Source organism: Rasamsonia byssochlamydoides (assembly GCF_041956645.1).
Source record: "Rasamsonia byssochlamydoides strain NRRL 3658 unplaced genomic scaffold VTN77scaffold_2, whole genome shotgun sequence".
NCBI classification, from domain to species: Eukaryota; Fungi; Ascomycota; class Eurotiomycetes; order Eurotiales; family Trichocomaceae; genus Rasamsonia; species Rasamsonia byssochlamydoides.
In genome coordinates this window covers 797748-823818 of record NW_027192385.1, presented here as the reverse complement: position 1 = coordinate 823818, position 26071 = coordinate 797748, and the positions used below count along the sequence as shown (strand labels likewise).

Here is a 26071-nt window from a genome sequence, read left to right as displayed (position 1 = left end):
TTGTCCATGCGAAATTTCTTCGAGTGCAATCAAATCAGAGTAATAAATGGCACATGCACATGAGGACAGCACAGCGTACAGTTTGAACTTGAAAAAGCAAGCAAGAAAGAAAGAACATTGGAAACGAGAGTTTAACCGTGGTAGTCGCAAGGCGAGAATCTCCCACATCAAGAAATCTTGTCCAGTAGTCTCCTTCTTCTCCTCTCCACGAGCTCTTCTTGCACCTCCTCCAGCGTCGGCAGCCTCCACTCGACTCCATCGCCTGCATCTCCGGGTAACGGCTCCCAGCCATCCTCGACGTCGTCCTCGCCACGTTTGAGCATGCTCTCGAACGCTTCCTTTTCCCGCTCCTGCTCGTACGCCAGCAGCGTCGCTTCGTCCTCGTCACGCCCGTACCCGAAGTAAGCAGCGTCGACGTGCTTGCGAGCCATGTCTCCTGCTCGGCCTCCGCCTCCGTCCTCATCCTCCTCCGCCGGCCGCCGGGCCTTTCTCGCCGCGGCCTCAAACATCTCCTTGACTCCCGGCAGTTCCCTCGCGCGGCCAAAGTACCGGTACCCTTTCCCTCCACCGGGGATTTCCCTCCCTTCATCGTCGTAGACGCGGCCCCCGCCACGCATGTAGTTGGGCCCGCCCAGATTCCGGATCTGCATCTCCCACATCCACTTCTCGCGCATGAGCTTGTTGATCTCATCGTTGAGGTCCCGGATCTGGTAGTCGCTGAGGCTAGGGTCCTGGATGCGGGACACCTTCCGCGAGATCTCCTTCAGCACCTGGCCACGCCATTTCTCGCACGTCGGGATCGAATCGACCGAGGTGATGGCCTTGGGACGGCGGGTTCGACCAATGTCGAGAATGCCGAGATCGGCTGCCTGAGCCGCTCGGAAGCGGAAGAGCATCGACTGTGCTTTCTCGCTGTTGCGCGCCTGGTCGTTTTAAGCGGTTAGTGCTGTGCAAGGGGAAGGAAGAAGAGAAGAGCTTGCACACGGCAGGAGTGTACTCACCATTGTGACGGAAGCAATGCGAACCCAAGTGCAGTGGATCAGATACAGAGATCCAAAGGATGAGGGAGGAGGCTGTGGGAGAGAGAGAGAGAGAGGAGAAAGGGAGAAAGGGAGAGAGTGTTGGGTTGTTGTTGAGCTTGGAGGTGCTGGATTGGGAGCTGTTGAAGTCGGAAGATTATCAAAGCTTGGCTGATAAGTTAGGCTAGGCTGGGTTGGGTTGTAGGGCTGTCCGCTGTCCGTCTCCGCCGGGCTTGGCACGATCGCCCCGCGTGGCACTGCTGGTTATGGCAGAAGCGCTATTGAGTTTTGTTGTTACAGAATTGTAAAGTTCTGGTAGATCGATTGAAATGCTTATCGATAATGGATTATGGACAGGTTCCTGTCTATTTCGAGTCTGTGTCTACAAGATGGGAAGAGCAACCCGCTTCAAAAACATAGCTTTCATAAGACGCAGTCACCAAATACATACAACATACAGCATGCATATGAGCTGCTCAGTAAAGCAAAGGAGGTTCATACATCTCGTCGTCATCTTGTCATTAGTCGTGGTGCCAGTCATCACATCATGAACAAAGATGGTCCCCCTCCCACCAGTCATACGCCAAAGTAGCAACGTTCCCAATTGCAGAAAACAGAAAACAGAAAACAGAAAAGAACCGCTGAAATCGCTCAAGTAAACTCAGAGGAGTCACAAGAATCCTTTGGTGTTGCTGGTCTTTCGCTGAGGCACCTCAATTGACCCATTGGCATTGGATCCAACAAAGACGCCGCTGCCCCTGCGGCTTCCAACGTCGCTGAATCCTGGCCGACCTCTCTCGATGCGGAGTGCTTTCCAACCCTCCAGCTCTCTCTCCAGCCGAAGAACCTTCTCCCGTTCCTCACGGAGCTCTCGTTCCGCCCGTCGGGCCTGGAGCTGGTTCTGTGAGTCACTGGATTGTAGCTCTTCAATTGTTTGGAGAAGGCGTTCGATCTTGTCGCGGGCCTTCTCAATGTCGTCGTTGAGCTGGGCATTGATCTTGTCCCGTCGTTCGATCTGGGCCTGAAGATCCTTCACAGTGCGATCAACGTTCCGAACAGAGCGTTGCTCCGCATTGCGTTTGGATTCCTGCTCTTCCAGCTGGGTTTCGAGCTGAAGAGTCGATCTGGGTTAGAACCGGCTTTGCAGCGATTTAAGTTCCAAGGGCAAAGAAAAACTCACCTCTTTAACTCGCTTGTGCAGGAATTTGATGTCTTGACTTGCGGATGAGTAACCTTTGGTCTCAAGATCCACACATTTCAATTGGACTTCCTTTAGCTGTTTCTCCAAAGCTGCCTTTTCCTTGAAGAGCTGTGCGTTGGCCTCGCGCTCGGCTGTCAGTTCCTTTTGAATTTCCGTAGCAAGGGCCTCCGCTCGTCTCATCTTGCCAACAGCGGCAGCGGAAACATCCTCTTGCTGCGCAAGTTTCGACTTGAGCTCCAGAATCTCCCGATCCATAACAGCAGCATTCCGCATAGATGGACTTTCCCCTTTGGCAAGGTCCTCGAGTCGTTCTCCAGCCTCGGCAAGCCGGGCTTCCAGCATTTTCTTCTCCTTGAGCAGCATGTCTCGCTCGGCCGTGATGTCATCAACGGATGTCCGCAGATTCCGTACTTGAGAAAGCAAAGACACGACTTTGCTTTGAGCTTCGTTGTGGGCATTAACCGCCTCATCGCGCGACGTGGATACATCTTGGAGTGTCATCTCCATGCGAGCCTTCTCCTTGGCCCAAGTCGAGCTGTTGAGCACCTCATTGTCCCACTTACTGCGAAGGTCTTCAAGCTCTTCACGGAGTCGGGAGTTCTCTTCGCGGACGTGGAGCAGGTTCTCACGCTCGATCTCGAGCTCGTTCGTCAGAGTGGAGAACTCTCTCTGGTATTTCTGCCTGGTCTGCTCCAAAGAAGCTTCCTTCTCCTCAATGTCCAATGCACGCTGATTTCTGTAGTCTTCCAGTTCGTTTTGAAGTCGCCGTTTAGCTTGAAGAGCACCTTCAAGGTCGGCTGAGAGGTCTTCGATCTTCTCTTCGTATGACTGTGTCTGCCGTTGGAGATCTTCGACAAGTGCATCCATGCGTTTGCGTTCAGCCATGATGGTAGCGCATGTCTCCTCCGCCTCCTTGGCTTGAGACTTCGCGAATTGTTCCGCACGAGCGGCCTTGAGTACTGCGATCTCTGCCTGCTCAAGCTTGCTGAAGTATTCATCTGCGCGACTCTTGTACAGATTCAAACTGGAGGTGAGATCAATCACCTTTGATTCCTCTGCATCGAGACGAATCTGAAGATCAGCAAATTCTTGAAGCAGCTGATTTCTGCTGGCAGCGTCCTGTTCCCTGGCAAGCTGGAGTTCCTGGAGATCCGATCGAGCGTCTCGGAGTTCCACTTCCAGAGTTGCTTTAGCTCTCTTGAGCTTCTCAAGTTGGGATTTCGCTTCCGTCAACTCCGCCATCGCATTCTTGTGGACATTGAGCAGAGACTTCCGTGATTGTTCCTGGGAATTCAGCAAATCGAACAGTTCTTCGTGAGACTTGGCCTGTACGTCACGCAAGGACAGATCCCCAGCCTGAATCATCCGTTCTAGAGCGGACACTTTCTTCGCGGAATCATCCAGCTTTTCATGGAGCCGGCCATTTTCACGCTCCAAGAGCTGCATCCGTCGAATGGAGGGACTGTCATCCTGCCACGTGTCCCGGTTGGGAGTCGCCATTTCCAGTTGTTTCTTCAGATGCCTATTTTGCATTTCAGCCATCTGAAGTTTATTCTGGAGTTCTTCAAGCTCTGCCGCCATATCCATCCGCTTTTGGTAGGTCGCGGTATCAACAGTGCGATCAGATCGACCGGAATCTTGAGCTGCGTCATTGAAGTTTACCCGTCGATTAGGTGTTGTGGGATTAGAATATCTCTTCACAGTGTCTGAATTCTTGCGCATATGGGCAGGAGAGCGAGGCACGGGAACTTGGTTCTGATCGAGTTCCTCGAGCAGGGCCCGTTTGGATTGTGAATAACGGGCATCGAGTTCCTTCATTTCATCTGCGTGACGGCGGCGCATCTCAGCCAACTGGCTTTCTGCTCTGGCATATTTCTCCTCGCACACACGCAGCTCGTTGTGCGCCATTTCGAGAAGATGAGCGAGATCAACTTTCTTGGACAGGTCGGGCTGGACTGCTTCCCAAGATTTCGGGTTCTCGTCAACCTCAGGGTCAAAAACTTTGTGCAAGAGCATCAACTGCTGGTGACAGTCTTCAATTTCTTTGTTCGCTTGATCCAGAGCGGCTTGAAGTTTGCGTGTGTTCGCCTGTGCCTGAGTTCGTAATTGTCTCTCGGTTTCCAGGTTCCTGTTGGCTTCCGCTAGCTGAATACTGGCTGTAGAAGCGGCCTTCTCAGCATTCCGACTGGCTTTGTGCTCTCGTTGCACTTCGTGATTGAGATCTTCCAGACTCAATGATAGTTTCTCCTTCTGCTTCTCCAGAGATGTGATGGTTACTTGTGCATCTCCCAGCTGCCGTTGCAATTTCTTGCATTCTTCTTCCAATCTGGTCTTTTCATTCTGAAGCTGCACCACACGTCGCCGTTGAGTCTCTCCCGCCCTAGTATTTGACCTTGCGATGTCCAGATTCTTTTGCTGAATCTTGTTCAGGAGGGCCCGGTTGTCATTCTCGGATGCAGCAAGGCGGCCTTTAAGGGTCACGAGTTCTCGCTCTAATCGCTGCTTGTGTTGATCGTGACGGAGACGGAACGCCTCATTATCTGCGATGACCTGAGTGAGTTCCTGAACCCTTCCAGAGAGACGTGTCCTCTCTGCTTCGACTTCTTCGAGCTGCTTGGATTTGGCTTCTAGTTCCTTGCGCAAACTGGCCTGCCTCTCATTGGCCTGCTTCATGATGTTTTGCTCAATGGTATGTTCGGCCTCCAGTCGTGCTTTTTCAACGTTGGTGAAACGTTCGCGAAGCTGGATCAGTTCATTTTGGAGCTCCTTGCGCGCCTGCTCAGCCGCGTTTCGAGCCTCTGTAGCACGACGAAGGGTATCCTGCTGAATGTACATCTCTTTCTCAATGATAATCTTGGCCTCGTTCAAGGAATCAAATTTCTCCTTCAGTTCTGCAACTTTATGTTCCGCAAGCATTTGGACATCATCTCGCGATTGCCGCTCCCGGCTCAGTTCTGCCTGAACTTGGAAGAGTTGCGCCTTCAGGTCCTGAATTTGCTGGTCGAGAATCTTTCTGCTTTGCCCAGCCTCTGAATCTTCAGACATTTTGGCCTCCAGCAGCTTCTTCGCGTCTGCAGCCTCGCGTTCCAGGTTCAACTTTTCGGCTTTCATAGCATCCATCTCCGCTTGGATTTCGCGAAGACGCTTTTGCATCTCATCATACCTCTTCGAAAGCGATGCCCTCTCGGATTCAAGGCTTTTCTTGTCCTCTTCATGTCTTTTGGCATCACTGCGCAAAACGGAGAGTTCACCTTCCTTGCGACGAAGCATTTCTTCATATCCAGTTGAGGTGGCGGAAAGGTCCGCAATTTCCTGCCGAATGGCTTTATTCTCCTCGGATAACTCCCTTACCTGCTTTCTGGATGCCTCAAGCTCCTTTGTGGTTTTTGCTAGCTTGACATCCAGTTCCTGGTCGGATTTTAACAACTTGGCTTCCAAGTCATGCAACTTCCGATCTTTTAAGCTGAGATGGCTTTGGAGCATTTTGATTTCTTGAGCAAGAGTCTGAACCTGAGAGCCCCTTTCGTTGTGTGTAGCTTCCATCTCCTTCAACCGAGAGTCTAATGCAGCAAGCCGTTCCTGTAGTTCTTGCTTTTCGGATTCCAACCGTGCGATTATTTGTCCGGCTTGTTCAAGCTGTTGCCTTCGGACTTCAAGTTGTTCCTCAGCCTTCCTCTTAGCCTCGATGAGCTCGTCAAGCTGATCTTCGAGTTTTTCTTGGTCTGCGATTGCTTCAGCTAACTTTTCGCTGAGTTCAACTTCCCGAAGCTGGAGGCGCTTAAAGATTTCTTCCTTGTCCAGAGCAAGAGCGCGTTCGCTCTCTAAGGTTTGTTTGATGCGCTGAATCTCTAAATCTGTCCGGCGTCGTTCTTCTTCTAGCTTTTGGCGATCAGCGAGCTCCTGTTGTATCTTTGCTTCCAGTTTTTGAATCTTCTCGTCTCGCTTTTTCACTTCCGCAGCGGTCCGAGTCTCCCCTAGAAGTGGCTTCATCCTCGTGAAGAGCCTCCACCAGGGGTTCTTTTTAAGATCCAAATAAACGTGGAAATTTCTCTGTATGATGCGAGTTGCTTCCGCCCGGTACAGACGCTTGTTGGCGATACGGCGCTGGATGAAACCCCTAGCAACTGACTGGAAGCGGGTCATGATCTCTCGAATCAGGGCATCGCGCTTTTCTTCCAGCTCGGCTAACACCCCGGCTCTGAAGAAGACTTTGGTTAAACCGACGCGATACCACGACTTGTCCATGCCTAACTTGTCTAGAATCAATTGAGTAGCATTCTGTGCGTCCATGTAACCTTTTGGAAGGTCAGGGCAAAGAACTTCGTAGCGGTGGCGGAATTCGTTGAAAAGAAGGCGGTTTGGGAACCCAGTACGAGCGATTCGGATGCCCTCGAGAACTCCGTTACAACGCAGCTGATCTAGGACCAGAGGCGCATTAAACAACTTGGGCCGCTTTTTGTGGTTAGGCAAGATACAACGAACGAAATGAGGATGGGTTGAATGCAACTCGTTCATCAGACTGGACAATTGATCCTTGTGTCTCTGGGCAACGGTCCTGAAGAGCCCCTTTTTCACCAGGCTTCTCGAAGACCCTGGCTCGTCATCTCCATCAGCATAGTCAGAGAATAGATTCGCAACATGCTTATCAGCGGAGGATGAAAGGAGACGAGTGATATTGTCGTTCAGTGGATCCTTGTTTTTCTCAAGCCAACCGTCCGTCGTGTATTCCACTTCAGCGGCGTAGTGTGTTAGGACGAACCCTTGATTCAAGCGGGAGGCTCGATACTTTGGTGATTTCCGATCCCACAAAGAGTTCAGCTTCTCAGTAAAAGACTTGTCCGTAGCTTTAGGCATCACGCAGTCTTCGTCCAGGCACGAGAAAATACCAATGGGGTTCGTCAACTCAATGAGGTCGATTGTTGGTTGCAGATCTTTGCCGAAGTCGATGAAATGCCATTCAATCTGTTCCCTGGAATATTCTTCCTGTTCAAGGACGAACATGTGGTGATTAAAGAATTGCTGGAGCTTCTCATTTGTGTAGTTGATGCACAACTGCTCGAAGCTGTTCGTTTCGAAGATTTCGAAACCGGCAATATCGAGCACACCGATGAAGTAAGTATCCTCATTGGTTATATTGCTCCTGTCCAGCTGGTTGTTGATACGGTTCACAAGATCACCAAAGCCCCGTTCATAGATGCCCTTGGCCAAAGCGTCAAGCGCCGACCTCACCTGTTCAGGTGTTTGGACCTTTTCGACCCATTCCTTTCCTGCTTTAACCCTAGGATGGAGCAAGCCTTTGACGAAAGGCTCCACCTCCACGCCGAGAAGACGGCATGCCTTCTCCACACTATCGTAACCTTCTAGAGTCAATGCGGCTTGATCTGCTCGGAGACTCTCCTTGGTCACAGACACATTGCCCAGGTGAAGAACTGCGGCGATCGTACGTAGAATGCATAACTGGTCGTCCTCGGTAAAATTCATGATGTGGAATGCTTCCATCAAGGAGTTCCATTCATCAACGTCTGAAACACCCGCGATGGAATCGTTTCCGTCTTTGGTATAGGTAAAATCTCCAATTCGGAGGTCGGAAAGAAGAAGGGTATCTCTCAGTTCCCTATCAGCGCCTTGGAGGAGCTGATAAAAGATGTGGTAGTTTCGCTCCCGAGGATTTTGTTTCACAACTCTGGATTTCTCAAGCAGGTACCAGTTGATTGATGCTCCACATATTTGACCAGAGCGGGTGAATTCAATACGGATGAACTTCCCAAATCGCGATGAATTGTTATTCCTCACGGTCTGGGCATTTCCAAAGGCCTCGAGAATAGGATTCGCCCTGAGAATCTGTTGCGAAAGATTGGAAAATTGTTTGGTTCCCGGCCGGGATGCTGGTGTATCTGTTGTGGCTACCGCAGCGAGATACTGGATCACCTTCTTCGTATTTTCAGTTTTGCCGGCTCCTGATTCTCCGCTTTGAGAGAGGTCAGTAAGTCAAAGATACCATCCAGCCCAAAGAAGGCGACGCACGTTACAAGTATACTCTGATTTTCTCCTTCCTCCACAAGACTCCGGAAGGCTTGGTCCGCCATGGCAAAGATATGCGGTCGCGTATCTTCCCTGCTCTGACCTTTGTACATCCTCACATACTCATTTGTGTAAATTGGTAGAGGACAATAGGGATTCACGGTGACCAGGAAGAGGCCTGAATATGTCTGTACATTGCCTGTCAATACAATATCCGGAATACAAGTAATTGTCGGGGGTCACTCACGTATATCAAGTCTGATTGATACCGCATATGCAGGTTGTGCACGACCGACGCCTCATTCAGATGTGTGAGCTCGGCCATGTCATCAGCTTTGTCGAATTTCGCCGGGTTGACCTTGTCAACGTGTTCCACATTGACTTCACGGCGCTGGAAAAAGGACGGTCAAGGTCAGAAGCAATCCACCTAAGTTACGGATCTGAGGAGCGCATACACTACCGTCTTCACATTGTACCAACAACTCGCCATTCTCTCTCTCTTCAATTACCTCGGCCTTGATGAAGGCCTTCTCGGGGTCTTTCAGCCATACGTAACGCTTCCCGGAGAAGTCGTTGTCGCCCTCCCTTCCTTGAATCTCATCAGCCCCTCTCCGCAGTTCCTCGGACTTGATGAACTGGGGCGCGAAGGTCCCTGAGGCCTCAACATTGTGCCTCAACGAACTTGATCGCTCGCGACTCTTGGGAGACGAAAGAGAAATGGATGAGAACTGTGACAATGATGAGTTCCGCGCATGTGACTTCTTCTCTGTCCCGTTGCTGGATGGCGGGAAGGCAATCGATTTTGGGCGTGACGGCAGAACCTGTGGACCTGGTGAAGGCGATGGAGAGTGTCGGCTAAAGGGATTAAAACGCCTTGGAGACCCGTTCGATTGTGAAGACTGCATCGTTGGATATATTCAAAGCATCACGACTGCTATGATTTCATGGTAGAGAAACCCAAGTCCTGTGTGAAACCTGGTAACCGAAGGGGGAATCAGAAACAACGTACAGTCTTGTACAAAACTAAAGTACAAAAGAAACTCTCATTGAGAAGAAAATCAAAAGAGCGAAGAACGAGGTCGAGATTTGAGACGCCGTGTTGGTATCAGGCTGGAGATGATGACAATAATAACAAGTGGGTTGTCTCCGCCCTGTTTGTTTACCTTGTTTACCTGGCCTTGCTCCACCGCGATCGGTTACCTAGCCTAAGGTTATCTCCAGACGAACCGTGCAACGCGCTAAGGACGGCCGATCCGGCAGAACGATCCCTCGCTGGATCCGCCAGACGCTCACCGCCAAGTCACGTGCGCGTGATTTGCGCTTGAATCTCGCAGGAGGCGCCAAACTCCGCGATGCCAATTCAACGTCACTCTCTTCGCATTTACTTCATCCTACTCTTACCTATCACTCATGTCTTAGCTGTTCTTCATCTTACTCCTTTCAGCAGACGACTTCAGTTCTCGTCTCAGATCAAGATCCACTGACTTGCGCAGTGGATGACCTGACAGTCGAGTCTCGTTGTTGAAGGCGCCTAGCTACGTGCTTACCCAGGTGCTGCTGGATGGCTATGCATCGAATTATCGCACCCGCCACCTCTCTCGGAGATTCATGAGATTGTACATTTTATCGCCGCTGCACAGAGTTTTCCTCTTTAGGTCGACTAACCTTTCAGCCTTGCCTCGGTCTCTGGCGTTGTGCGCGGACTCGCGCGCTTTTTCTTGATAATGTCAAACTACCCTCCAACACCCTCGTTCGGAGGTCCATTCAGCTATGTGCAGCAGTGGCCGCCGCACCCGCCTCCGACGTCGAGTTCCTCCGTCCCTCCGATTCCACACAATTTCGCGATGAATAATGCGGGCAGAGTGGATTACAGTAGCCCAGGCTCTTTTAATACGGGGTCGCACCTTCCTGGGCTAGGCATGCCGGGCGCTTCACTTCCTCCGCCATTTTTTGTTAATCAGCTTCCAGCTCCGTTCTATTCTGCGCCAATGAATCCATTGGGGTATCAACCCATTTCATCGCAGCCTGCGCATGTTAGTTCGCAACCTGCAGTTGGCTCCACCCAGACTGGCGCTCCGGCATCTGTTCAGGCTCAAGCGAGTCACGCGCTTGGAAATTTGCCAAATACTCGAGATGCTTCTAGTGATGAGATGGACCGCGAAGAAGGTGAAGTGAGCGAGAAGAATGGCGATTCGTACTCCGGTCAATATGACGGTCAGAATTTTTCTCGATCACCTGTGCCTCATGTAACTGAATACGAAGGCACATATGGAGCAGACCGTACTTCTAGGGATCTTAACGGGCTGGAAACAGGAAGAGATTCCTCGAAGTCTCACCCTTCGAGTACCTCTCAGCCTTATGAAACGTCTCGGAGGCACTCCACTGGAATGGCGGATGTGGGAGCGTCCTCAGATACTTCTCAGTCAAGAAGAGATGCTAGTGAATCCCGTATGGATCTTAATATGATAAGACTTCCAGGATCTATGCTAATGTTTGCCAGCTTATAACCCTCCCATGTCCATCGAGCCTCTGGACGATCATGTCCAAAGGACATCTGACAAAGCAAGTCAGCAGGCAGCAGAGTCTCAAACTGGGTCCAATTCTGTCGATAACAAAGACGGCAGGCCTTCATACCTTGCCGGAAAGACGCCTGCTCAAATGCGTGTCCTTGCTCAGGGTGCTCTGCTAGGTCTTGCACCTCACAACATCCGCTACAAGGAGCTTGTGGCTGAAGACATAAGCCCTACAATCCTCAGGCAGCTCTACGAGGAGATTGGCATCAAGGTCTCACCTACGGACTCCAAAGCTACCACCGAAGTTGTCACTAGTTCTACTGCCGCACCATCTCAAGCAGCAAACGGTGATTCTGGTCCGGGAAATGGCCAAGTAGATCCCGTGAAAAGTCAGAAGGAGACTGTGTCTCCTGCCCAACCGCCGCAAACTCAGAATGCTACGTCGACCACAACGACTACGAAAGCTCCTGAGGTGACTGGAAAGGAGGCTGTGCCCGGACTCGCTCGTGGCCCCGATGCTCAGACAGATACAACCAAGCCTCTGGAGCGGAAAGAAGTCATCGCTCGGATGCTCGCCGCTAAAGCCAACAAGACTTCCAACCCTCCAAGTACCGCGAAAACAGAACATCCTAGCATTGCCGCAAATAAAGTTGCCGAAGCTCCAGCACGAACTGCTCCATCCGCTGAAACGCAAGTCAAAGAGAAGAACAAGGCTCAGACAGAATTAGCACGGCAACGAATGGAACAATTGAAAAGGCAGGGACTTCCAAAGAGCCAGCAACGCCCGCAGGCTGAGGTTGCATCGCAATCGGCATCGCACCAAGGCCCCAGTCATGGCCAGGTTTCGCATAGCTCTGGCCAAGCATCCGTGACTTTGACTTTGCAACACCCACTTCCAGAACGTCCACCTGATCCCCAACCAGCGCCCACTGCCGTGCCTACTGCCCGAATTCCTGGCCTGTTTATGACGCATTCTGAGCCTTCTGACGCAGCAAAATCTCGCCCTCAAGGTACTGTAGCTGACTCGGTCTCCACGGAGGCCAAAACCATGCCTCGCAAGCGTCCTCGGGCGTCCGATTTTGATGAGCCGGTAGCAACATCCAAAAAACCATTGCTCCCTGAGGACAGACTAGTGATTGATATCAGTGAGGACGAGTCCATGCACGGAGAGGATGAAGAGGGCAGCAAGACGGTAGCCGAGACCACATCGGGAAATGTTGCTTCTTCACAAGCTGCAACGCCTCGACCTTTACCACCCACTGATTTCTCGCAACGCAAGGTCACAGGACCTTTGCAGCAGCGGTCATCAGTGTCGCAGACCCCTCCTCGGTTGGCTGATCAAGAAAGCCTGCGGCTGAAGGATCTTGAGATTCAAGCTATGCGCCGGCGGATTGCCGAGTATGAACAGCGGAAAAAGGCTAAACTAGCTGCGAGCCGTACACAGTCCCCGGGGTCATCAAATGCACCTTCTGCCACGTCGCTGCCTGGGAATAATGCTGAAGCTCAACCTGTATCGAAAGAAGCCCCAGCTGCTCCCGTCACGAATGCGGAAACCCAACTTGCCAATCAGCGTACAGTTCCGAAGGACTCCCGTCCCTCCAGCCTCCATCGTAGCCCTTCTGTTCAATCGTTGGCGTCGATGGATTCTGCTCAACTAGAGATTATCCGCCAAAAGATTTTGCGGAAGCAAGAGATTGAGTCTGGTCTTCCGGCTTTGGATGCTGAATTGTCGAAGTCGGAGGCTAAGCTTGCAGAATGCAAAAGGGAGGAAGAAAGGCTGTTGGCTGAGATTGCGAAGGGAAGGGAAGGGAAAAAGCAGCTTATTGATGAGCTGGAAAGTTTGGGGGCAGAGACTGAGGGTCTGACCCTGGAGGCACTCCAAGCGGCTAAGAATGAAGCAGAACAAAGAGAACGTTCGGAAGCTGCTCGAGGTAAGCATTATCCCTGTTGATACGCAAGCAATCTCTTCGCGTACCCCCCCACCAAAAGCACACAAGAGTTCTGGAGTATCGGAACTCACTTTTACGACCTGCCTAGTTTCAGCTTCTGATCAACCAGAAGGCCTTCCTGAATCCTCAGATGCACCTGTAACGGACAAGCCTATATCAAAGCCGACGGCCGATGAAGAACCACCAGCGACCGTGTCGCCTCAGGGTCTTGACAGTGAGCAACAACCGAGTTCCGATACCGTTGCAGTTGCAGAGATGCCGCAAGGAGCTTTGAACGCGAGTGCTGTCACTCCTAGCAACGAGGACGACATGAGGGTTGCTGTTGAACGCGAGAATACTGGCTCCGTCTCTTCTGGCTCATCAATGGATGAATCCATCAGCAGTGCACAATCCACATCAGTGGATCAGCCACCTCAGTCAGATTCGGGTGTTTTAAGTCACACCACGGTCCCGGAAGCCCCGGCAGTATGTGAAACAGAGATCTCGACAGAGTCTCGGTTACCGGCCAAGGAAGCCGAATACACCTCTCAGCCAGGGTGTCTCCCAGGTTTAGAAGCGCCTGCTCCCACGGCTGATACTGTTGCAGACAACGCGAAGAGCTGCCCTTCGGAAAATGTCAACCCTTCCCGTGAACCTTCGGTTGCATCCGACGTTTACGAGCCCCCTGAACCCGAGTACACTCCAGACAGTGCCGCTTCTGCCTACACCCCTCCTTTCAGCCCCAGTCCCCCCGATCACGTAGAAGCGGAAACTGTTCCAGTCCCTCCATCTTCCTTGCCAGAGGCTGATGAGGCACTAACGAAAAACGTTCAGGAATCGACGGGCGCTTACGAGCCTGGGTTTGGTATATTGGGTGTATGTTGTGTGGTTACAAAGATACTTTAACCGCTCCGCTAACATCGGGTGCAGGATGAACGACGTGGGGACAACTTGGTGTCCAGATTCTCACCGTATATCAGTCCTCTGAGATACTTCAAATCTTACCGCTACCATCCCAAATTCACCGAAGAGGTTCCAGGTGGCTATCGCTCTTTGACCTATAGCCATAACATTGATCCTATGAAATCCCTTTGTCCCTATGAGGCTGCTGGCGGCGTTTGCAACGACAATACGTGTGAATTTCAGCATTGGCGCCAGATGGTTCTAACCGGTGCGTTGATGGGTTCGAAGAACATATGAAACCTCCTTTCCGCTATCTCTCCCCCCATGGCCCCATTCATCACTGCCGAATTTTCATCCGTGCATGAGATTCTATGTCATGCCTGGTTCGGATGCTGACCCTTTTTTCGATATTGACTTCTGCAGATGACAAGATTCTGGTCCAAATGGGCTCTCTCCGGGAAGGCAAAACGCCAGAAGAGCGAGACAAGTACATCGAGGGTTTAAAACAGATCATCAATGACATGCGGCGCGATAAGGTGAAGGACTTCAACACGGTTGCCACCGAGATTGCCGCATACCGTAGACGCTTCCTCCAGGACCCCTCGCGTGTTGTCCCTCTGTAGCACTGCCGTCGACCTTGACCTACTTCGAACTGTTACTTCATCAAGCTTGGTTATGGGAAGGTGAAAGTGCTGATCACCGTATCCATGCAGCCAAAGCACATGAAGAGAGCAAGGCCAGGGTGCCATTGCCACAGAAACTGAAGATTGAAGTGAGTCGCGAGACCTCACCTCCTTCGACTTTCAGCGCTGTCTTTACAGCGTTTTCTCTCCTTTTCCCTCTTTCCTCTTTGCCATTTGCCTTACCTTCTTGCATAGTTCGCTTCCTACTTTTTTCCCCTTTTCTTTCTTCACTTGCATCGACTTCAGATCTGTTTGGGTCTTCAACGTAGCATTCGAGGCGTTTCCCTCCATCTTTGGCATCACATATACGACACACTCTACATTGAGAGGTCCAATTCACCTTGACTACTATTTGTTGTCACTTGGTATAGAGGCGGAAATTGGCAATTGGATGGATCAGATTTCCATCAAGCAACGTAGGAAAAGAGAATGGGAAAGAGTCCGGCCATTCAAAGGCTAGCCTACTGGTGTTCAGGCGAAACGGAATGGGCTCGGATGCTTTCATGATACAGGTCGGCTTGAAAAGCACCGTATCATCCTCATTGTGGTGAATACGTGCGTTAGCAGGAGAGGTTTGTCGCGTCAGTGGCAGCTCTCCATGTATAAGTCTTAGATGTGAATGAATGCAAAACTCAATTATGAATTTCCCTGCAATCTTTGAGTCGTATGTCTGTCACTGGGTTGTTTACACATCGAGTAAAATGATTTTCGAACTTGTAGTTGCCAGGATCATCTGGTATGATGTTCACTCTATTCTACAGTAAAGAAAGTCGGTGGTTGGTGGTTGGTTTTAGTTAAGGCCAATTTATACAGTTCCCATGCCAGCAGGAGATAACTAGGAGCATGTCAGTCTAATTTTTTTTTAAAAAAAAAAACAAAAAAAAAACAAGAAAAGACCCCTCCAGCATTAGATATAATAAACTGGATGATGCTGTGCGAACGATATAACTTTAGCATCAAAACTACATAAGCATCATCCTTGCTTTGGTGAGACATGGCGAAGGATCCAAGCGTTCGGAATCGGCGCAACTTGGAAGTCCGTCGGCATACGGATCTCCCTGGACTCCGTGCACTGGGTAAGAACTTAGAAGCACTATTCTAACCAAAATGCTGACGATCATCAAAGACCATCTAATTAATAATAATAAATAGCCTCGGCAAAAAAAAAGAGTTCGAAGCCAATTACAACAGATATTTCTGGTTCTTGCATTTATCATCCATTAGAAATTCCGAATTGTACGTACAATTCTGACTGTCAAACTCGACTCACGTCATACGGGAGAGACGGACGAAAAGGACGGACCATTGTACTGCGCGATTAATTAATAATTCTCCTTGCCGCGTATGATACTTCAATATGTGCATGACTTACTGCTTTCACCAGGCCTGGATACATTGACACTAACATCTCCTGATTTGTCTCTGTTGTAGAAGATACACAGTCGCTGCAATTGAAAAAAAAAAGCGCAGAATTCTGATCTGCATTTTTTAATCCTTTTTCTCATCGAATCTTTCTTCGTCTTGCAACATGCCGCTGGCTCTCGCAGAGCCGGTAAAACTGCCATGCGGGCTGGTACTTCCCAACCGCTTTGTCAAGGTGAGAGAAAGCAACAGATCATGGCTGGATATGATATAGGTCCATGACTGACAAGACCCCTCTCCAGGCCGCCATGGCAGAGTCAATGGCTAGTACAAAAGACAATCTCCCCAATCAAGTGTTCGTCCAGGCCTACACGAAATGGGCAGAGGGCGGCTGGGGTGCTCTCCTGACGGGTGAGAAGAAATTTGTCGTCCATGATCGAGATGTGTTGGGAACTTCTCAGCACTGACTTCTGCGTAGGAAACGTCCAAGTAGACCCAGATTATCTCGGGGGCCCGAATGATCCCGTAGCCGGTGAATACAACGGCAATGATACCAAGACTCTCGACGCCTGGCGCAAATATGCGGATGCCTGTCAGAAACATGGCACCCCGGCGATTGTGCAGATCTGTCATCCTGGTCGTCAATCTCCCCGGGGAGCAGGCCGAAGGGGGCTGTGTGCCCCGACGCTTGCTCCAAGCGCGATTCCGCTGAACTTTGGAGATAGCTATCTGGAGCGATTCTTTACGTGGTTGGCCTTTGGTTCTCCCAGGGAAATGACAGTCGCCGATATTGAGCGAGTCGTTCGTCGATTTGTGGACACGGCGCGCCTTATGGCAGACAGTGGCTTCGCAGGTGTTGAGCTCCACGCTGCGCATGGCTATCTTCTCAGTATGTTGACAAGGAACACGTAGATACGCGTACAAGTCAGGAATACTGACTGGATGTACTATTTTACAGCACAGTTTCTCTCCAGCAAGGTACGAACTCGCAGCTGAGGCCTCTTACACGAGACTAACATTCATCTTCCAGACCAATCGGCGCACCGATGACTACGGCGGAACTCCCGAGAAGCGAGCAAAGATCGTTCTGGACATTATCAAACAAATCCGCGAGGCTGTGCCCTCCAACTTCTGCGTGGGAATCAAGCTCAACTCGGCAGATCATGACTCGGCCGAGTTTGAAGACACGATGCGTCAGATTGAGCTCCTCGTCGAAAGCGGAATCGACTTTTTGGAAGTCAGCGGTGGGTCGTATGAAGACCCAAAGGTAAGTTCAGTCTGTTTCTGTTTCCTCTGTTTGCGAGGCCTCCGGTTGAGATCAACCAACACTCTCCATTCCCTTTTCCTCACACAGACTAGCCAGAATGAAGAAAAATCGAGAAAAGCTCACCCAATCCATTTCGAACAGATGACGACAGGCCCTGGCAGCCTACCCCAAGTCGAGAAGAGCCAGCGCACGTTAGCCCGCGAGGCCTTCTTCCTGGACTTCGCGGCCGAGATCAGAAAACGGTTCCCCAACCTCGTCCTGATGGTGACAGGCGGCTTCCGCAGCCGGAAAGGCGCCGAGGCAGCCGTCCAGAGCAAGGCGTGCGACCTCGTAGGCATTGCGCGTCCCGCAGCCATCAATCCCAAATTCCCGCAACTGCTGCTGGACGAGTCGGTCCCGGACGAAAAGGCTCAGTTGGTGCTGGGCAAAGTGCCTCTGCCTACTTGGGCCAAATTCGTTCCACTGCCGAAAAGAGCACTGGGTGCTGGTGCAGAAAGTGTAAGTGTGTTGATCATCTGGACTATCTACCTTGAAATTGAGATATCGGGCTGACACTTGCTTGTTCCTGCAGCTCTATTATGTGGGCCAGATTCAGAGAATGGCCAAAGGACTGCCAACTTTTGGACCTCGGGTTTAGACAGATACAACAGGATGTACATATTCTTCTTTTCTTCTTGTTTTCCTTTTTTTTTCTCCTGTTCTTTTCTGTTATGTAAGATATTAGTTAGTTGTCTTCAAGTTAGCCGTGCGTTCATAATGTACAGTAGATTGTTGACTTAGCAGCAATTACAGAAATATATAGACTGGAGATCGAAACGGGGCATTTATCACCTGTCTCCTGTCATTGGACGATGGACGATAGACTGAGAAACCGTTCCCTCAATCGATCCTTGTAGACTTCTTCATCTTGAATCTTTTCTCAATAACCTTGTCTGCGCCAACAGCCCAATATGAGCTGACGACTTGATCGGACACTCGCTTTCCTCGCAAAACATTCATTGGGTATGTTCGTTGAAGATCCGGTAGAGTCCCTCGGGACTATGCACGGCCTGGAAATACCAGAAACTGCCTCTGTCCCAGCATTGTCTCATGATGGGCGCCTGATAAGACTTGGGGCCTCGCATCTCTCTCTCCTGTTCTTCGAAGATATTAATGAATTCAGAGACAATCTTGCCAAATGTTTCCAGAGGTTCACCGTGTTCGATGTCATCCACAGCTCTTCCGGAGAGCCAATACGGAGGACATTGTAGTTCAATGGGAAAAGAGCATGCCCATTCCAGGTCAACTAGAGATGTAATGTGCCATTCATCGTCAACAAATATGTTGCTCTGGTGAAGATCCGTAAGGGTCAGGACGAACGGCCCGTTGCGATACTCGCGGGAAGTGAAATGGTGGAGAACAGCGCGCATGGTTGTCAACGCCAACTGCTGCTCACCATCCGCTAAACTGTGGATAGAATTCGGTTGGTGGTAGATGCGGCTATCATGGCATCCCAGCAGGTCAAGAAGATACGGCTCCACAGAGGAATAGGTCGACTCCCGTGGTATGGTGGTGGGAATGCCTTCGTTTTCCAGGGTCTGAAGCCGTAGTGTCAGGGGCCGATTGGTTAATCTGACGACGCCGTGATTATCCAAAGTCAACGAGCCAATCCGTGGCAAGGGCATGCGGCTGAGTGAGAGCATGATCCGTGACAGATCACGAAACAGGTTCAGCCGCCGCGTTTGGTCATCACGGAGGCTGCTCCTCCACGATTCGGAGAGCATCCGTCCGTTGGTCACGAAGCTGATGATCATATATCCAGTTGTCAGGGGGTTCACGTATCTCCGCCTGACATATGGACCATGATCTGGGTAGTCCGAGCCATAACAGGACGGTCCGTCTCACGCGCCATAGGAACCGAGTGACAGGAGATACGCGTGAAGGTTCCGTAAACTGACGCAGCAAGTTAGCTAAGTCGTAACAGCTCACATACAGTCTGCCCATCTGGGAATCCGAAGCCAAAAAGCGAAGGGATGGGGACGTCGGGACAATTCTCCTGCATCCATATATACGTGGCAACTTCACATCGAAGTTTCTCATCTACATTGCCAGGATGCTCAGCTTCACCGACTTTGAAAGGCAGTGGGATCCTAACAAGGACAGTGCGAGCATCGCATGCTGACGATCGGTTGATATAGACCGGGATGCAGACGTTATAACTGCCAAAAAGCCAGCTGTCTTCCTCCGAAACTCGGCAATGTTCCACTCCGAGGTGGAACCAGACGACAGCCTCGATTTCAGTCTTGCGAGCGGAGAGGTGAGACCAGAAAGATGCCTGCTTTTTAGGATAATCAAGGCGAGCGAGTATATTGTCGTCATCTTCTAGTGCATCCTCCAATGTGATACTGCGGCCCCTGAGAAGGGGGAGTCTTTCCATGGTATCTCCAAAGAAACGATCCAGCTGGTCAAAACAGCCACAGTTCTGCCATTCTAGGTGTTTTGTGTAAGATTATTGACTAAGGATAGAAATGATGAGTATTAGATCAACGTTTCTATGGAGACCAGATCGCGTTTTAGGATGGACCGTACGCGTTGCCGACATCAGGTGACAGCGGCATGTCTTATTTTAGAAATTATAGACTCGACTAGGCAATAAAATGAACAACGCAGAGATGTCATGTATTTAACATTTCAGTGCATGGAGATAACTAATTTTAATTTTAATTTTTAATTAAGTAACAACGGAGTACTGTACCTAGCCGGCTACGATACTATCCTGCATTAAGTATGTAGATCCTGGCCATTTCCAAGGAGGTCCTGAGGTATACATAATCTTTTCTAGTAACTCTGAGACGATTAAATAGGTATGTACCTCTAAGCAGGTAGTGAGGGACAGGAGGACCATTTCCACGGATTCAAGATCGGTGTTGGATGGGAAATGAAAAAAAAAAAACAAGAAAAGAAACATTCCAAATACCAGCTAGCGACATAAGTCAGGTATGAGTATGATGTCCATGTAGGCATGTATGGAGTATGGAGAACAGAGTACAGAGTACATGGCATGACCGTCAGGGCCAGGGATCAATTAGATCGCCTGTCATTGGTCATTGGTCAGCTCCCACTGTGGGGTATCCAACGGGTCAGGCCAATCCAAACTCGTGCCTCGTCCCGAACAAAACTTAAGCTCGCGGGTCCGGGGAAACTCTAATTTCTCAGGTTGACTTCTGCGGGGAAGGAATTAATTCCACTCTAACCTGCTTCTGTATGGGGGAACGGAGTGCCTTTTCCTGTGCAGACAAGATGGTTCTCTTGACAATCGCAGCTCTATCCTTCTAGTTCGGAAAACTCTTCCGAATTACAGTACAAGTAATAGTGAGGTGAAGCTGGTGTATTTATTGTATGTATCACTGCCATGAAATGAAATGGAAACTTCCTCGACATCCCTGCAGGACCTGAGGAATGCGTAATCTTATCATCAATCACAAATTGTACTCTTTTTTTTTTCAATCCTCAGGGAGAAAGAGAGGCGCGACAAAAAAGAAAACGCAGGTATTTCTCTTTGCAAACTACGCAGGATACTCCATGCAGTCCATTACACGCTCCTCCGACAACTCTATACTATTTTGTTGGTCAGTCAAGATGATCTTCCCCACACGGAAGCCGATATGTAGAGGTCCGTCAGTCCCGTTTTGTTTCCTTTGCTTGCTTGCTTACTTGCAAGCAACCTCAGATCATTGTTATAGGTTTGCTACACCATATACTTTTTGGATTATTTATTATCTATGTCCTACGTAGCTCCCTAACCTATGGTTATATACCTACTAGATCATTCAGGTAATGCGTCAACATCAACATCAATATTACTTTTACTAACACATACACGCGCAGGAAAACACAACCTCAATATCCTATACCATCTCTCATCAGACGCATGAATGATACAACTCGTCAAGGATCAACTATCAACTATCAACATGAAAGCCATTGAAGTTGGTAGAATACAAGCGCCACGCTATAAAGGACAACCCGCGCCCGACCAAGAGTCGTTAAACTATATACCTTGAACGCCCAAAGAACCCAAATCAACCCCCACACTGGATCATCATCATCATCATCATAAAGCTATTCCGTAGAAAGAAAACGACAGACATAGTGGCAGCTGGCTTTAGCTCACTTGCGCACCGTTGCAGTCGGGGATCTTCAACCCCGGCTTGAGGTTGCGCCCAGCGTCCATCAACCCCCATTTGTCTTCCCAGTCTTTCCCAGGAGTGTTGTATATGACTTTCCATGGCTCATCAAATGCCTCAAACCTAGAAGCCATGCCATCAGTCAGTCAGTTCTTACCCGACATTTTTTTACCTCTTCGGGAAGTATACGTACCAGAAATATTGGGTGCCATTACTCAGAGCCTGACACACCCATTCCGACAGAAACTGGTTCATCTCGTCGATCCCCGCGACCGATCCGGCCTGGCTGTTCGGGCAAGTCACGTCGGTACCGCAATCATTCCCCCCACCGCTCGGCCAGCCCACCTCGGAGATGATCGATTTCTTGTTGGTTCCCTTGGTGAGCGATACATCGTGCTGCTGGAAAAAATCCCACGTCCACCCGGCAGCCTGGTCGACCGGAACCCCGCCAAAGAAAGGATGCACGTTGGCCATGACCAAATCCGACGCCTGAACCAGCTCGGCATTCCAGTTGTCCCCCAAATCCGACGTCGCCACGGGGATGTTCAGTTTCCTCTGCGTGAAGTTGCCCCGGACCATCTCGATGTACCCGATCAGGTTCTGCTCCGCGCTCTGAATGTCTGGACCCGCCCGGTACAGCGCTTCATTCCCGATGATGGCCCCCTGGAAGATGGACTTGTCGCTTGTCTCGTCGATCACTTTGAACAGCTGTTGCAACTGCCGATCGTTCGTCGTCGCGTTGTTGTCGATCCACACTCCGAGCCACAGCTTCATGTCGGTAAGCTGCAAGCGGTCAATGGCATGCAGCACCATCTCGGTCTGATTGCAGTCCGTCCCGTAGAGCCGGACAGTGTTGGTCAGCTGCGAGAGCACCGCCAGATCCCGAGTGACATTGTTCTGATCCGGAGGGTACTGCAGACACAACGGATATTGCACCCCCCACGGCGTGTAGTCCATCCCGGGGAAGACCTTGTGCAGATTCGGATTATTCATCAAGGCCTTGATTTCAGGGGAGTTCTTGTCCAGATCCCCATTAGAACTTTCGTCACTGGAAGCGTTCTCGGTGTCGGCGGAGCTGGAGACTGAGTCCTGGCTGCTATCCTCCCGACTCCCCACGATTCCTCCCACGATCGCTCCCACGATGACCGCAATGATGACAGACCCGATCAGTGTGGTCAAAAGCAATCGCTTTCGCCTCTTCCTAGCCTCGTGTTGAGCGAGCCACGCGCCCTTCTCGGCCTTTGACTCTAATCCTGATCCCGGAACGGGACCGTAAGAAGGACCGGATTCCGCACCGGCCTTATTACTGCCTTTATGAAAGATCCTGCCGATGGCTCCAAGTATACCACCGGCCGCAGCGCCTCCTGCAGCAGCAGGAACAGCGTCATTGCCAGATTTCTTGCTAGGAGCGGGCAGAAAACCATCGTCGCCATCGTCCGCGATCTCTTCTGGGTTGATCGATCCCGGGTCCGCTCTCGACCCATAACCCTGGTACGGCCCATCATACAAGCCGTAATACCCATACGGATCTCCCAGATTCTGCTGCGAGGGATTGGAAGGAGGCAGATTCGGAGTCCTTTGCGCTGGCGTTGCTTGTCCCGCCGCGGCGGCCGCAGCTCCCAGCGCCGTACTCGAATTGTAGGAGTCTCGGGGTCGCAGGCCGTCGGCATTCGGCGCGGCTGGAACGAAGGGCGTGTAAAAGTAGCCTTGTTCATTGTCCCCTTGGTCGCCGCCTCTTATGGCCTCCAGCCCGCTCTCGCGCTCGTTGCGATTTGCGACACCCAGTGCAATGCCGCTGATCCCTCCACCGGCGGCAGCGGGCCCCAGATTGTCCACCCCGGGGGTGACAGTGGAGTTGGTCTGTATCGAGTAACGCGAATTTCTAGCTGTTTGCTCTGGTGGCGATTGAAAATTGCCATGCGGAGGAGGGACAGGAGGAGGGTTTGCGTCGTCGATTCCTGAAAACCGTTGGCTTCTCAAGCGGTTGTAGGCACTGTCTGGGTGAGAAGTAGGATGGAATTGGCGGGCTTCCGAGTCATGTTCTGACACGGGAGAGAGTTGGCTGAGGCGCGGCGATTGGGAAGTCGTGTCGATGGGCGAGACGTCACCTGGCGATCCCCAGGCCCGCTGTCTCTGATCATCTCGTCCACCAGACATGCCTGGGGAGACGGCGACTGCCACGGAATCTCCCAGCTTATTTATTTATCTCGGATATTGATGACGTTGTGCTCTCGACGAATGCTGCGAGATGGGCGCGCAGATTCCGTCTGATATCCCTTGCCCGAAAAGAAGAAAAAAAAAGGATGAGGTTGACGACCGCGTGCAAAATCAATCGCAAAGCGAGGCCGAGGAAGAACGACGGCAGGAAAGGACGAAAGCGGGCGACGAGGGTTGCCGGGTCGATCGATCGATCAACAGACTATTGTTGTTGGTTTAGTGAGAGCGCTGACAGTGTCGGATAGGGAAGGCTGAGCGCTAACGAGCGGGCAGTGCTGAGGATGCTGCAGAATAGGCGGCTAGAAGGTACTCGGCGCACATATTATTGTCAATAATAAGCAGCAGCCTTTGATTGGAGTCTGACACACCTGAGTAAGACAGTCGTGTGGATGGATGAATGTACCTGCTAAGAACTAGCGTCACTAGCCTAATGCGGGGCAATTACAGAGGCATTCGATTGTCACGGGAGGTCGAAATGCCACTGCAATTGAAAACAAAAAATAACATAAAAATATGGGTAGGAAAAGGATAGATTATCCTTGGCAGTTGTTATTGTCGAAGAAGGACGAGAAGAGAGGAAGAGGAGGAAGAGGAGGCTGTCTTTGTTCTGGTCCACTGCCTGCATCCGGCTGCGGGAGTCCCTCGACCCCCTCCAATCAGGCCCCTCCGCCTGGGCGGTGTCCCAGACAACAGAAAGACCGATGCCGGGCACCTATCTATATGGTTGTGATTAGAGATCAGCATCATGATAATCTTGTGTATGAGGTGGCATATATACAAGATATCAATGAATTAATTATGTTGTCTCTGGACAAGATCAATATGATCTCAACACCTTTGGAACTAACTAGGCAGCCAGTGAGCCAGTAATTCGTCTAGACTTCAGGCAACACACGAATAAATAGAAAAAAACTTCATTGCACCTGTAGACAAATTTCATTCTACTGAGACAGTTGCAAACTACGATTAGCTACATACACTGTCATCACACCATGTCTTCCGATCAGGCTGTCTTGCAGCAGGAGGACTGCAGATTCCTCCTCCTCCACTACTACTACCCATTACGCAGCAGAAGAATTCGAGATAGACAAGTGTTTCCGCAACCGGCCCTCTCACCCATTCTCATCGCTGGAAGACATGCAGAGACTCGTCCGATGTCAATATGATGACTTCGCGATGGCCGATCCTCTGCGCGAACGCGAACGGATCATCCCGTATATCGTTTTCTCGCAAGTCCCAGCCGAAACGGCAGGGAGGATCCTGGCCGAGCATGTCACTCTTTTCGGACCATTCGCACTGCTTGATCTCTGGGACGAAAGCTCGCAACGGATCCGGATCAAGTTGTTTCGCCCACATATGGCGCGGGTGCTCGGTCGGCATCCCCATGTATTCCCGGAGTGTTTCGAGCAGGTGAAGATAATAATAGAGCGGAGGGAGGTGATTGCATCTAGGGCAGCTGCTAAGCAACATAGGATGTTCCCTCGACAAACAGTAGGAAAAAAGGACGGAATCATCATCATCATCATGCATGTCGTGGCAACCTGCCCGACCGGACTAGGTGCTAGCCGAGCCCGGCTATCGCTATCGATAGATCTGCAACCGGTTGGTCGAATCGTTCGAACGGATTCCCCACATGCTAAAAATAGATCGGCAGCGGCGTTGCTGGCGTGACGCCCGGACTTGCTCCGAACAGCCTAGTTGGACACATTCCATAACTATTGCCGTTTCTTCCTCGCCTTTCTGTAGATTTTCTGGTCTCAGTTAACTGAGAACAAGAAAGTTGACTATTTTCATTATTATTATTTCTGTATCTGCTCTAAGAACCTCCGTCAGCATAATATATATACTTTATATGGCTAAGATACTATGGATCAATCTACTTTTGCAGAGCTTAAAAGATATATCTACTTATTTTACATCGCTCACCATATATATAGATATCTATAAGGAGAGGGACTTTCCTCAGAAAAAAAAAAATCTCAGAGAATCATCCACCAAACTCAGCATTCAAGCTGATTGAATAATATCAGCTATCTATCTCGAATGTCAGTTCGAATCGATTACCTACGAAACCAAGGGACGCCCATCGAAAGAAAGAGAGAAAAAGGAAAAAAAAAAGGAACGAGAAGAAACGAAAAGTGCATCCAATTCAAGTCCATAATCTCTTCTTTCCCCCTAATACATACCCAGGTAAATACATACATATCACATTTTTTTTTCTTTTTTCTTTTTGACTAACTGACGAAAATATGACAGAAATCCTGTTGCCAGGCTCAGATGGCCCAGCCCAGCCCAGCCCAGCCCAGCCTATATCATATCCATATCCATACCATATCCGTAGCAGACATAATGAAAGAAATCCATTCACAGACACATCCATCTGAGATCTTAAGTAAGGAAAGCGAGTGAGTAAGCGAGTGACGATAATAAAAACCAAGGAAAAGGATAAGGTGATGCCTGTTCTTGTTCCCATATATCCCATAATCCATAATATATCCCTCGTCTTCTTTTTCTTTTTTTTTTGTTTCGCTCGCGCAAAGACAACACGAGCTTTTTGCATGTTTGTCAAGTATCCCTTGCAGGCAAATCAAATTCCCGTCCACCCAATCGTTAGTCAAAAAGAGCATCGCATATCCAACCATGATCCGTAGTAGACAACACAAACAGTATAAGGAAAAGGGAAGCAGAAAGGGAATAGAAAGGAAATAATAGGAGAATCAAGGAAGAAAACAGGGGTATATGAATCGATAAGGACAGTATGGTACAGTATAAAGGAAAAAAAAATTAGTAA

General features: G+C 50.2%; 6 protein-coding genes across 6 annotated transcripts; 2 read left to right on the top strand and 4 right to left on the bottom strand.

The window, feature by feature from the left end:
- Window positions 1-167: 167 nt before the first annotated feature.
- Window positions 168-1004, bottom strand: VTN77DRAFT_2840 (uncharacterized protein; the record flags this gene model as incomplete). Its single annotated transcript, XM_069418724.1, has 2 exons — window positions 168-923; window positions 1002-1004. 2 exons carry the CDS (start codon window positions 1002-1004, stop codon window positions 168-170), a joined length of 759 nt encoding a protein of 252 aa, XP_069282321.1.
- A 685-nt stretch (window positions 1005-1689) lies between these two features.
- Window positions 1690-9146, bottom strand: VTN77DRAFT_2839 (uncharacterized protein; the record flags this gene model as incomplete). The annotated part of the gene is made up of 5 exons (XM_069418722.1): window positions 1690-2130; window positions 2200-8188; window positions 8245-8429; window positions 8489-8632; window positions 8697-9146. The coding sequence occupies 5 exons, from the start codon at window positions 9144-9146 to the stop codon at window positions 1690-1692; spliced, it is 7209 nt and encodes a 2402-aa protein (XP_069282320.1).
- Window positions 9147-10229: 1083 nt separating this feature from the next.
- VTN77DRAFT_2838 (uncharacterized protein) lies at window positions 10230-14208 on the top strand (the record flags this gene model as incomplete). The annotated part of the gene is made up of 5 exons (XM_069418721.1): window positions 10230-10689; window positions 10742-12685; window positions 12792-13558; window positions 13613-13853; window positions 14009-14208. 5 exons carry the CDS (start codon window positions 10230-10232, stop codon window positions 14206-14208), a joined length of 3612 nt encoding a protein of 1203 aa, XP_069282319.1.
- A 1588-nt stretch (window positions 14209-15796) lies between these two features.
- On the top strand, window positions 15797-17534 carry VTN77DRAFT_2837 (uncharacterized protein; the record flags this gene model as incomplete). The annotated part of the gene is made up of 7 exons (XM_069418720.1): window positions 15797-15865; window positions 15933-16041; window positions 16109-16519; window positions 16589-16608; window positions 16661-16897; window positions 17039-17395; window positions 17469-17534. 7 exons carry the CDS (start codon window positions 15797-15799, stop codon window positions 17532-17534), a joined length of 1269 nt encoding a protein of 422 aa, XP_069282318.1.
- Window positions 17535-17892: 358 nt separating this feature from the next.
- VTN77DRAFT_2836 (uncharacterized protein) lies at window positions 17893-19313 on the bottom strand (the record flags this gene model as incomplete). The annotated part of the gene is made up of 3 exons (XM_069418719.1): window positions 17893-18679; window positions 18730-18829; window positions 18866-19313. The coding sequence occupies 3 exons, from the start codon at window positions 19311-19313 to the stop codon at window positions 17893-17895; spliced, it is 1335 nt and encodes a 444-aa protein (XP_069282317.1).
- A 1728-nt stretch (window positions 19314-21041) lies between these two features.
- On the bottom strand, window positions 21042-23220 carry VTN77DRAFT_2835 (uncharacterized protein; the record flags this gene model as incomplete). The annotated part of the gene is made up of 2 exons (XM_069418718.1): window positions 21042-21186; window positions 21257-23220. The coding sequence occupies 2 exons, from the start codon at window positions 23218-23220 to the stop codon at window positions 21042-21044; spliced, it is 2109 nt and encodes a 702-aa protein (XP_069282316.1).
- Between the last annotated feature and the right edge of the window lie 2851 nt (window positions 23221-26071).